General features: G+C 33.8%; 1 protein-coding gene across 1 annotated transcript; it reads right to left on the bottom strand.

The window, feature by feature from the left end:
• Positions 1-7,161: 7,161 nt before the first annotated feature.
• On the bottom strand, positions 7,162-11,654 carry LOC146955346 (TRAF-like superfamily protein). Its single transcript, XM_085721189.1, has 3 exons — positions 11,507-11,654; positions 10,137-11,063; positions 7,162-7,638 (listed from the first exon to the last, which is right to left on the bottom strand). The coding sequence occupies exons 1-3, from the start codon at positions 11,510-11,512 to the stop codon at positions 7,396-7,398; spliced, it is 1,176 nt and encodes a 391-aa protein (XP_085577315.1). The 5' UTR covers positions 11,513-11,654; the 3' UTR covers positions 7,162-7,395.
• Positions 11,655-12,048: the final 394 nt, after the last annotated feature.

Here is a 12,048-nt window from a genome sequence, read left to right as displayed (position 1 = left end):
TCTTGGTTGAACTCTTCCACTTCTTTAGCAATCCTTTGATTGAATTCAATTCATGCAAGATGATGTCGGTGTTCCATTATCCCTCTATTACCTTGGCAATGCTCATACATGGATAGTGGCCTTGCCTCCTGTAACGCCCTATTTCTATTAAAGAGATAAAAACACGCGAATATAACAAATATTCAAGAAATAGACGCTACGTCTAACATCAAAATTCAAAATTCAAACATACATGCATATATATATATATATATATATATATATATATATATATATATATATATATATATAGGGGTTTGCTACAATAGACCCACCTCATTTCATGAAGGTCTATTTTAGCAAGGTGCACCTTTTCCCTTGGACATAAATGTCCGTGTTTTTGTTTTTTGAGAAAATTAATACTAAAGGATACAAATGTAATTTCCAATTAAATGTTAGATTTTCATTTTAGTTTTACGAGATCTACAGAGTCCATCTTTCTCTTTCTTCCTTCTCTTTTGCTATTCTTCTTCTCTCGCCATTCTTTGTTCCACTTTGATTTACTCTCAAAATTTGATTTTTTTCACGTTGACAATTTTTTTCAAGGATTTGTTTCATTTTACACATTATGTTGTCAAGAAAATTAGTGATTGTGGTGAAATCATGGGTATATTTGGATTGGTAGTATAAAGTGGATGGAATTAGATAGCATCTTTTTTTCACACACTCTGTATTTGGATTTGGTATGAGCTATTGAGCTTGTATGACATTGTCTATATGCTCCTATTATGTTCTGGGGGGATTAGGAGTGGACAGCAGGAAGATAAATCATAGGCCCACACTCAAACTTAGCAATCAAAATGGTACCTATCAGTAGTAGTGCCTTTACACCTATAAGTTCCTTAATCTCCTTTTAGTGCCGCAACGAAAAAACAACAACAACGTTGAACTTCCGATGACGAAAATGAATTCCGGTTGAAACCCACCATTGATTATATCTCTTCAAACAACCTTAAACCCATGTGGGATCCTGTAACTCAGATTGAAATAAGAACAAAAATTCTTTTTTTTTATTCTTTACTTATTGTTTCCCTAATTTTTTTACTTGAGAGTTTGATTCAAAAAATTGGATCAATGTCAGTTAAAAGTATTGAAATTTTTATTTTTTATCATGGATTCAATTGGGTTTCAATGAATTTTGTTTCTGCCATGAACTTTGTGATTAGGGAAACTTGTTTTGAAGGTGGCGATGGCAATTCACAAAACTTGGAAGAAGAATAGAAGAAGGTAATCTGCAACTGAGAGAGAGAGAGACCGTAAGAGAGAGACCGTAAGAGAGAGAGAAGAACATAAAAAAGGAGATAAAAACCATAAATGATTTCAGTTAAAAAACAAAAAAAAAAAACATTAAAGACTAAAGCTGAATTACATCTTTGTCCCTTCCTTTTCTATCTCTCAAAAAACAAAAGCATGGCCATTTATGTCCAAGTGAAAAGGTGCACCTTGCTAAAATAGACCTTCATGAAATGAGGTGGGTCTATTGTAGCAAACCCCATATATATATATATATATATATATATATATATATATATATATATATATATATATAATATCTCAACAGTCGCAGCAGATATGAATCATATAACTCCAACATATACATGCCATGGTCAAAATACATCAACATATAAATCTTCCAAGTCCTAATCAAATGGACAACTTCAACAATAAAAGAAACAGAATCCAACAAAACATAAAGACACTGACCCTAATCAGAGTCTAAACCTACGACTCCAAATGATAATGGAGAAAGCTCCCGCTATCCAAGCACTCACCAAAAGCAACTACTCCTGCACAGCGTCTACCCATCCATACAGACCGGTAGGCGGCAAAAACCACTGAGGGTAAGCTTTACATTAATCATAATCAACATATGAAAACATAAGCATTCAAGGATTCATACATATCACATATACATAACCATCCCTCCTAGAATGCTAGCATCACATGATTATTATCCCCGATTACTTGCACCTCAAGCTATCACATTATTATCATAGCATAACAGACATATTTAATCTCTATTCAAGTCATCGACAAGAGTTCATCATTTATCAACATCAATGAAAATATTACTCACCTCATTACTCATCTAGCATACTTAACTTACAACTCATCATTATCAAGGTTATAAGCAAGCAATCATCATTATCAAGGAAATCACCACATCATATGTATATACGTATACAATTCTCACCTCATCATTATTATCAAAGTGACTATCATCAAATAGGTTCACCAAGTGTTTAAGTACAAGCAAGTAAGACATGCAATTAGAACATAGTTCAATTATTCACAACCATCAACAAAATTCACCAATGTACATATACACCAATCTACACAATCAGAACATTCACCAAATTTCACCAATGTACAAATTCAACAAGTCACATATTTAATTATGACACAATTCATCCACCAATCAATTCCAAATGTCACAAGTATGTATTCATCAAACACACTTATCATCAACAATCACCATTCACATGCAACAACAAGATAACATTTCAATATGCAATGCGCCTATACTCGACACATATATGCATGTGGTACCAAATCTCCTCAAGGTCGTCACCCAAGATGCAACAAAAATATCATATGTATGAGAACACCTCCTCTCTTACAAATCACCTATGTAAAAGTACACCTCCTCTTTTACATTTCACATATGACTCAATATGATCATGATGCATGGACATACAACAACGACCCGACAATGCACAACTTCAACATAACAAATGTAAGAGTACACCTCCTCTCTTACAAATCACCAATGTAAAAGTACACCTCCAATTACATTGACTAGCTCATCAACATTGCATTATCAAGTATACATGTCCACACATACAACAATCACAATCCACATAAGAGTCATCATCACACACATCAACATCAACTTACCCAATATCATAACAATTCCATATACTTTTCATAAACCAAGTATAATGGCACAACACATCATTTCATGATAAACATCATATTCAATCATCCACAATCATCCACATATCATCAATTAATCATATACAACCATTCACGAAAGAATTATAAGGTAATTGGATTTAAAGAACCATTTTCGACAAGTTCGTCTCTCAAGTTCAACATAAAAATATTTGAGACAAATAATTCAAAACCAAGCAAATGAGATTCAATGTCTCAACTAAGTATATCTCTAGGCCACATATAAGTGCAGTAGAGTATACTTGGGCGTTTCACCGGCCAAACACGACGAAATCATAAAAATCACAAAGTTCGTCTCACTTTATCACTTTTCGAGAAAATTTCCATTTTCAAATCAAAGCAAGTTAGATCCATCACATCATAGTTTAAATACCATTAAACACCTTAATTGAACTCATAAAACTCAAGTTTCGAAGCTTGGAAACAATCCATAAGGTTTGGGTCGACTTAGAAATAGTTATGCGGATTTTTCGTAAAATTTCTCTAAGACCCCCTTGGAGTATTTCCATCATAACTCAAAAACCAAAAATCATTTTCAAGTCAAACCAAAGCCTCTGGAAAGATAACAAGATTATCTAAAACTTTCATGTTTACACAAAAACCCAAATCAAAACAGAAACGAGGCGAGGCGAGTAAGCTCCAGGGAGCCCTCCTTGCTCGCGTCCAACTCGCCTCGCGAGCGCGGTGGCGAGTTGTGACAGTTCAGTCTCGGGAAAACCTCCATTTTCACCCTAAAACCCAAATTTGGTCCCAAGGCTTGTCTAAACATTTCCAAACATAAAAAGACACTCAAATTGATATAAAATTTAACCCAAAACATTCTCCTAACAAAATTCACCATTTGACCCATTTCATGAACCTCAAAAATAACAACACAAATCATCACAAGCTCAAAGATTATGATTACCCAAGGTTCCATTCATCAATAACAACACCTCACAACATCAACAACAACATCTCATATCAACAATTTTTGGGTAAAACACAAAGCATACATATGTACATGATTTAAGCTTGCAATTTCATCATCAACAACTCAATTAACATTCAATTTACATACCCAAACATTGCATCACAACATAAGCACGAATTTCACAATTAATTTCACAAATAATCAATTATTCAAATAAGCACTTATGTAGAAAATTAGGGTAGAAGCTACAACTAAGTGATTATGATCAAAGACTAACCCCCTTACCTTAATTCTTCACAAACTCAAGTTAAGGCTTCACTTTAGCTCCCAAAGCTTGGATCTCTAGCTCTCCTCCTTCAAACCCTTTCTCTTCTCTTGTCTCTATCTCTTCCCAAATGTGAAAATGTTGGTAAAACCCTATTTCTCTACTAACACTAGTGTTTAAATAGGCTTTACTTAATTGGGCTCAACTCACAATCCTTAATGGGCCTAACCCATTTCTATTCTAACCCAAAATGTTATTACTCGCCTAAAGGTAAAATGTAATACTAATACTTACCGGTAATAAAATAATTATTACACTCTCTCTAGTAACTTAGTAAAATAACCACTCTCACTAAGCACTAAAAACATCCCACTAAGCACTAAGAAATTCTCTCATGCCCACGAAGTGGGGAATGTTTCTATCTTGAAGTTCTTGTCTTGGGACTTGGTGTTCTTCTAGCTTCTTGAACCATCCCTTGTCAATACTATTTACTTTCCTTTGTTGCGTATCCGAAGGTTTGCTTTTACCATGCGCGGCCTTACACAAAGCATTGACTAAGCTACAATGTCCCAAAAGAAATATGGCTCTCTTCTCATTACCTAGTCGTAGCAAATCATTTGCAATTATCATTCCTACATTGATATTTTCTTTGGCCATTATTGCTTGTACGCACACCACGGTGGTTAACATAAACTCCGACATATTTCCACATCTCTCAAAATTAGAAAGAACGAATGTTCCCCAAAAATTTGCTGAATTTTTCATATCCTTTTGGCAAAATTTCTTTGGTGGTAATCCCTAAGCTTGCTTCAACTAACCCGCTCCGGAAATACATAATTCTGCTTTAATCCTTACCAAAGCTCATTCCTCTTTTGTAGCCTTCAACTCCTTCTTTAGTAAGGGGATAAAATGCATTATAAATGTTTAATAAAATGTCTATCTACTTAATAATCATTAGCTTTGAGTATTGTTTCATAGTCTTTTACTTGATGAAGTCATTTAATAATTTTGGATACATGACTTTATTGTGTTTTGATTGTTGTGGTCACTCTAGCTAGACTTTGGTAACTTTTGTATGGATTCTGATTTGATCCATATTAGGAGTTGGTTTGAAGTAGAGAAAATAGAGGATTTTTAGTTTTAATGTTTGTTGATGCTGGAAATTTGCAAGGAAATTTCAAAATTTCAGCGAAGCATAGTCTCCAACATTGATTTGCAAAGTGGAGTGCTGATATGGAATTAGTTAGGGGCATTAAAATGTCTACCTCACGTGATCAAAGCGTAGCTATGTAGTTGTATAATTATTTGATGCACTCATTGAACCATTGTGGAGTGTTGTAGTTGTAATAAAATATTGATTCGCCTCGGTTACTATTATGTTCTAAAAACTATCTTTTTAAATTGGAATTTTTAGTTTCCTCATTTGTAGTTATGTATCATACTTTTAAAATCCTAATATTTAATGAAAGTAAGATTGGAAATAGAAGGTAGGGGATTTGATTTTCTATAAGGCATGGTAAAGGAAAATTATATGAACTAGTGTGTGATTGATAAAAAGAGCTAATGTTGAAATGAATGTAAAATTGGCAATCGAAGCATGACACATGAGGTGAAGGTAAAGTGAAGCTAAAATTGACAATAGAAAAGAAGGGATTTGATTTCGGATAAGATATGGCAAAGGGATTTGAAACAAAATAACATATATACAATTTTTGTTGGCATCTAATTGCTTGAAACAAACATTTCTTTAATGGTAATTCAAGAAATTAGATCATTGTCTCATTGTCGAGTCATATATGTGATGTATTTTGTGGGATAAACATTGTCATGTTGGAGATGTGTCGAACTTTAAATTTGTCAACAAAAATGGTTCTAATTTAATTGAAGTCACCAAAGTGTAGCGATATTTAGGACAATTTGTGAAACTAAGTTAGAATTCTCTTTGTTGTAGTTTTTTTTCTTGACAAATTGTTGTTGTTGTTGTTGTTGTTGTTGAGTTTGAGTAATTTCTTATGATTGATTATGGACAAAAAAATAAAATGCTTAACTTTTATTTCCTACAAATTGAAAGTATAAATTTTTGTTTACTATTAATTATCAATTTGATGCAAATATTTTGTATGATTTATCAAATGAAATTGGTAAGATTAAGACTATTTATTTTTTAAATATATGCGGATACACGGGATTTTAACTAGTTGTATAGATAATCAATGTGGAGTTTATTATGAAAGTAATCTAGAAAGCAAGACTTACTCAAGTGACGACTCATGACAATAAGGGCATTATAAACCAATGCGGATACACAGGTTTTTAACTAGTTGTATAGATAATCAATGTGGAGTCTATTATGAAAGTAACCAAGAAAGGAAGACTCACTCAAGTGATGACACGTGACAATAAGGGCATTATAGTCTTTAAAAGAGACTAACCTTTTCTTATATTGTATAGATAGATAGATAGATTATAGTCTGTTGGAAGTAAGAAAAACGAGTGTTTTTCATCAGGCTTGTTATCTGGGAAAGAAAAAAAAAACTGAGTCTGAGACATTGACCATGGTTCTGAGATCATTTTTACAAGTAGCTTTGATTTTTTTTTTCCTGTTGAAGTTCTAAATTAATTTATGCCCATGTGCATGCTGAACATGCTAAAAAATAAAAACTTTAAGCAAAATATCATATGGAGGATGATGAAGAAAGAATGTAGAATATCACAAACTATTTTTATGAAGAGACGAATGGGTTAGGAATATGAAGGATAATGAACATATTTATATATACATGAAGACATCTTGCTATAGTACTTGAAGTTGGAGAAGATGAAGATGTCGGTTGGTGATGGTTTGGATGTTTCTCCTACTCGTCCTATCAATGATGATGCCATTGATGAAGAATAAACTGAGGTTGAGGATGAAGATGACTATCATGAATTGGGATTGGATAACATCCTAGATATCTAGAAAAGCTCTCATAAACTAGAAAGTAGAAACTAATCCAAACTGAGCTAAGGCTCAAGTGGTACCAACTTCTCACAGACCTTTTTTGATATTGTAAATAGTTACAGTGATATTTGACAACCTTCCTTAGAAGTTCAAACTGAAAAGTTAGTCTTGAAAACTTTTAATGGTGTTCATGAATAAACAAACAAAAGAATGTAAGCAGAAGTATGTTTGTTTGGTGGCTATACTTTAAAGCTCACCAACTTCTTCATTATTCACAACATTCTATGCAACATTCTTGTTCAATGTAGCACTCATTTCAGCTTTATCTGATGAAGCTAAAGTTTGTGTGCTGTCCTTTGTTTCAGTGACTATGTCTTCACTATCTTCATTCTTGGCAACTGTTTCTGCACTAGTTTTCTCTATGAGATTGACTTCCAAAGGCCCTAGCTTAGCTTCAAGATCTCTGACAATAAGCTTAAAAGCTCTCGCATCGCGAGCTTCTGCTAACCTATTGTTTGTTGATGCCTGTAATAAGACAAATAATTCGAATATTGATTATGACAAGAAAAATCAGGTATCATCTTCCCAAATATAAACAAATGCTGCAAATCAAGCCTATATACAATTCAGTATTAAAAACAAATTCAATCCCTCAGAACTTTTGTTAATGAATGTATTTGCTACAAGTACTTTTCAGTCATACGCTAATACATAAAGGAAATCCAACAGAAATTGAGTACTTGATTGAAGCAGAGGTCAAAAGTTTTGACCAATCTGAAGCAGAAATCTTGTGAGAAACTTCACAAAAACCAAACATAATAATACATGTATCAGTAGTAAAGTTTCAAATAAGCATGAGTAGCCACAATATATATGCCACAGCCTCATTAGTGTCTACATATTTATTTTGAAAAATTATCAAAAGATTACTATTACAATGACGTGTGCTTTTAAAAATTGTGTGTACATAATTGCAGTGTATGAACTCCAGAATGCATGTCAATCCAGCAACAAATTGATGAACAGCAATGATCATTTTTGTCTTTAGAAATTAAGTACGTCAAAAATTTCACTTAGGATTAAGATCAGCAGAAATTAACATATGAAACAAGATAACATACGAATCCAAAGAGCCATTAAGGATAGTAAGCTTGGAAGAAAATGAGCAAAGAAATTCAATAGCTGCCAAGTCATAAAGTCAATGGCATTAAATCACTGTCCTGATTGATCTAAAATAAGTTTTAGTGTATCAATTTTCAAAATCAAAGAAATTTAATATCTGTAAACTCAAATTAAGCAGATACTTCTCATCATGCATTATAGTGGTGAAAAATGTTGTGGAGTTCAGGAAAAATGTTGTGAATTGCATGAGTGGTGCTTTTCCCCTAATTATATTGTTGTACATGGTGGATTTGGAATAGAAACCAGTCACAGCGTTCATTTATGAAGAGATGGACTGATCAAAAGAGAAGATTTGATCAGGCTTCAATGGGGTCGATAGACGGTAACCTTACATTTTTTTTGGGGGGTTGATATTTATACACGTTGTTTGAAATCTAATTTATTTTTCCCCTTCTTAGTTACAGTCTCATATGGAAAACCATTGATGAAAGACGGGATAAATAGCGCGTAGGTCATTGCATGTTGCATGCCTTTACTTTAACCCCATCTTGCATTATGGCCCTGGATTCACTGTTGATAATGAAGTTCCAGAGAGCATGTATGAATCTTTGGATAGAATGGTGGTAGACCTGTAAAAAGTGCTCTGACTTCAAGATTTCAAAGAAAAAACTGAACTATTTGGTGGTCAGAGTTAAGATCCTCTCCATTTATGTCTTTCTCCATTTGTTCCATTTGAAGAGATAAAGACGCATAAAAGGTAAAAAAATAATTAATGATGGTGGGACCCACTCAATGGTAGGACCCACATCCTTTTTTTTGTGTGTATTTCCAAATGGCATTCTCCATTTATTATTATGAATGGAGATATCCTTACTCTGGTGGTCAGCTTGCTACACTCACACTTAAAACTAAAACACCAACACAATGGTGGGATTCTTGTTAAGATGCAGATCCAGAATTGGAGTGGTTCACGTGTATACTGATTTTAACATGTAGTTCATCCGGTTGTGAGTGGAATTGAAGTATCTTTGAAAGGATAAAATTCCAAATTTATGAAAAAATTGTATTCTATTCGATAAAATCCCAGGCATCTTGTTTTAATTCATTTATAATTTGTTTAGGTCCACAATAAAAAAAATGAACCCTTTAAAGTAGAAAACCATATGATATAGTTTATGCAATGACTAATTCAAGGTTGGCCAAAAAAGAAGGAAGGTAGGAAATCAGCTAACTATGAAAAGATCAATTCTGAGATGAATGGGTTGAGAATGTAGATGATAGTAAACATATAGATGAAGACATCTTACTTGATGTTGGAGAAGATGCCCCTGGTGTTAGTGTTGTTGGTGACAGCTTGGATGTTCCTCCTACTAGTCCTATTAATGATGATACCATCGATTAAGAGAGAATGTGGTTTTGGATGATGACGACTATCCTGATTTGGGATTGGATAATTTCCTAGATATCTATTAAAGCTACCATAAACTACAAACTAATCCTAACTGAGCTCAGGGTCAAGTGGTACCATCTTACAGAGTCTATGCCTTTTGGGACTACATGTCCTGCTTTGCCAGGAATTTGACCAACCCTCTACATCCCCACAAGAGGTCTTGGTCACTAAGACCTCTTTTTAAACTGAAAATAGTTTGCAAGGATATTTGACAACTCACTTAGAAGTTCAGAATGGTTCATGAACTAACAAAAAAAAAGAATGTAAGCAGAAAGATGTTGGATGGCTAAACTTTAAAATAATTCTATCTAGCACATGTTTGTTTTTTTTGATAAAATTTTAAACGCGCAGAGTTAAAGCTACTATTTGAAGCTTCTGCTAGAACGAATAATAACAGATGTGGTACTGTGAAGATAAATACTCTATATCTATATGGTTTTTATCGACTAACCTGTACAATTTGCTCTACTCTTCGATTAAGATCTCCACCGGATGCATCCTTGTGGATGCCTTTAAGCAAGTGCAATAAGTGAGAATTGAGATCATCTGAGCAATGTTTTCCAACCATACATTGCGCAATAGCCGATCGACAACCAACAGCATAGAAAGGACAGTTCACAAGCTTCATCGGACAAACAGTTATGCAGTGCCTGTCCATCTCACGCCTCATAAGGCTATCTGTACACTTCTGCTCACATGGAATTATCTTAAAAGGACAATGTGAATCGTGGTCCTTCAAATGAACCGCGCTAAACCTCGCATTGCATCCCTCATTATCGCAGGTCACAGATTTGAAGTTACAATTATCAACATGGGCAACAAGTTCGTCTTTGTTAACAAAACTCGCGCTGCAATGAAACAAGTTCTTAAAGTCAACATTCTTAAGCAAATTTTCAGCAACTTTTTCTCGTCTATCTAACAACCAAAAACCATTCATTTCCATCTCCTGAACAAAATCATCTATTTTATCTTCTCTCTTATCGCTAAGCAGCCATCCCGAAACCTGACTCAATAAATTCCTCTTCGAATCTACAAAATCGTCAACAAAACTAGAAATAATATCAAAAGGATGATCGGACACTCCACCATCCGCACCATCATCCAAGATAACAGTCTCAGCAACAAACGATTCACTTCTCAGCGTAAGAAAATCTATCATTTCCTTCCTCAAACCATCCGCAACTGAACCAGGTGTGTTGAAGCCAGTTGTGTTATCAACACAAGCAGAAGCTAGACCCGGCAGAAACATTTGAGCCAACTTGTGAACTACTTCCGTATCATGCAAATCACAATGGAACATCGGACCTCCTTTCTCATTTTCAATCCTCGCAGGCGAAAGATCCACGTCAACGGTAGGCGCTTCCATGCTTGATAAAACCTACCAACAAATTTTACAAATAAAAACATCGTTATAAACACGCGTATCAACTCAGTCCCTTGTTTTATCAATAATCAATGATGGTCACTTATCAAATAGATACAATCTAGGATTCTAAATCAAATCAAATTTATACAATTTGTTTTGTTCATTATTATTTATTAGAAAGAATGAATTTGTCAACAGGAACACATTTTCTGCGCCAAAAAATTCTTCAAAAACATGAATTTTGCATTAATTATGATTAATTAATTGTATAATCCATTAAAGTAAATACAAAAACTGGAGATGAATAAAACAGTTGTAATGTACCGTTCAAAACGGAATCCGAAGATATAAAGAAATGCTACAATGTAAAAGAAAATTGAAAGTTTATAAGAAACAGAAATGATTTGAGTATAAGAAATAATTGCAGAGAAAAAGGAAGGAAGGAAGAAACTCACCGACATGGGTTGTGATGTGCAATCTAAACGATCGTTGTTGATTGATTGGAAAATGAAAGTTGAATTGTGATGATTCAGAAGAAAGCGCAGCTAAATTTAGGAGAGGAATCAGAGTGGAGGAGAATGTTCGTTCAAAAGGTAAAACCATAACCAATATGCATTTGTGTTTAACTTTTTTCTTTTCCAATTATACTCTTCATTTGAGACGGTCACTCGTGTGTTTAATTTTTCGCTTTTTTTAATACGTGTGTAAGTTAATAACTATATTTTATATGAATTTGAACATGTATAGAGAGAGGAAGAGACAGGTCATTGTGAAATCAAATTGATCAAAATCATATTAAGATCACAAAATAACTATTGGGAAATGTTAACTAGTGCCCCGGGGCACTGGTTAAGGACCTAAAATAGTAACTTTTTATAAAAGTTTGTGTAATCAGTGCATTGGAAATTGAAAACTTTTAAATTTTGAAAGAATAATTACTTTACTTAGCATGCTTAAAGAGTGCCCTGGGGGCACTCGTTAACAAGACCCATAACTA

The sequence above is a fragment of the Medicago sativa genome, chromosome 1 (assembly GCF_051527215.1).
Source record: "Medicago sativa cultivar Bolivia chromosome 1, Bolivia_mono, whole genome shotgun sequence".
Lineage (NCBI taxonomy): Eukaryota > Viridiplantae > Streptophyta > Magnoliopsida > Fabales > Fabaceae > Medicago > Medicago sativa.
This window is presented reverse-complemented; position numbering and strand designations above follow the sequence as displayed.

Bases quoted from the DNA above. Each gene is read 5' to 3' on its own strand.
- LOC146955346 (XM_085721189.1), bottom strand. The intron at 7,639-10,136 runs GTTAGTCGATAA...GTCTTATTACAG, and splicing joins GAGTAGAGCAAATTGTACAG to GCATCAACAAACAATAGGTT.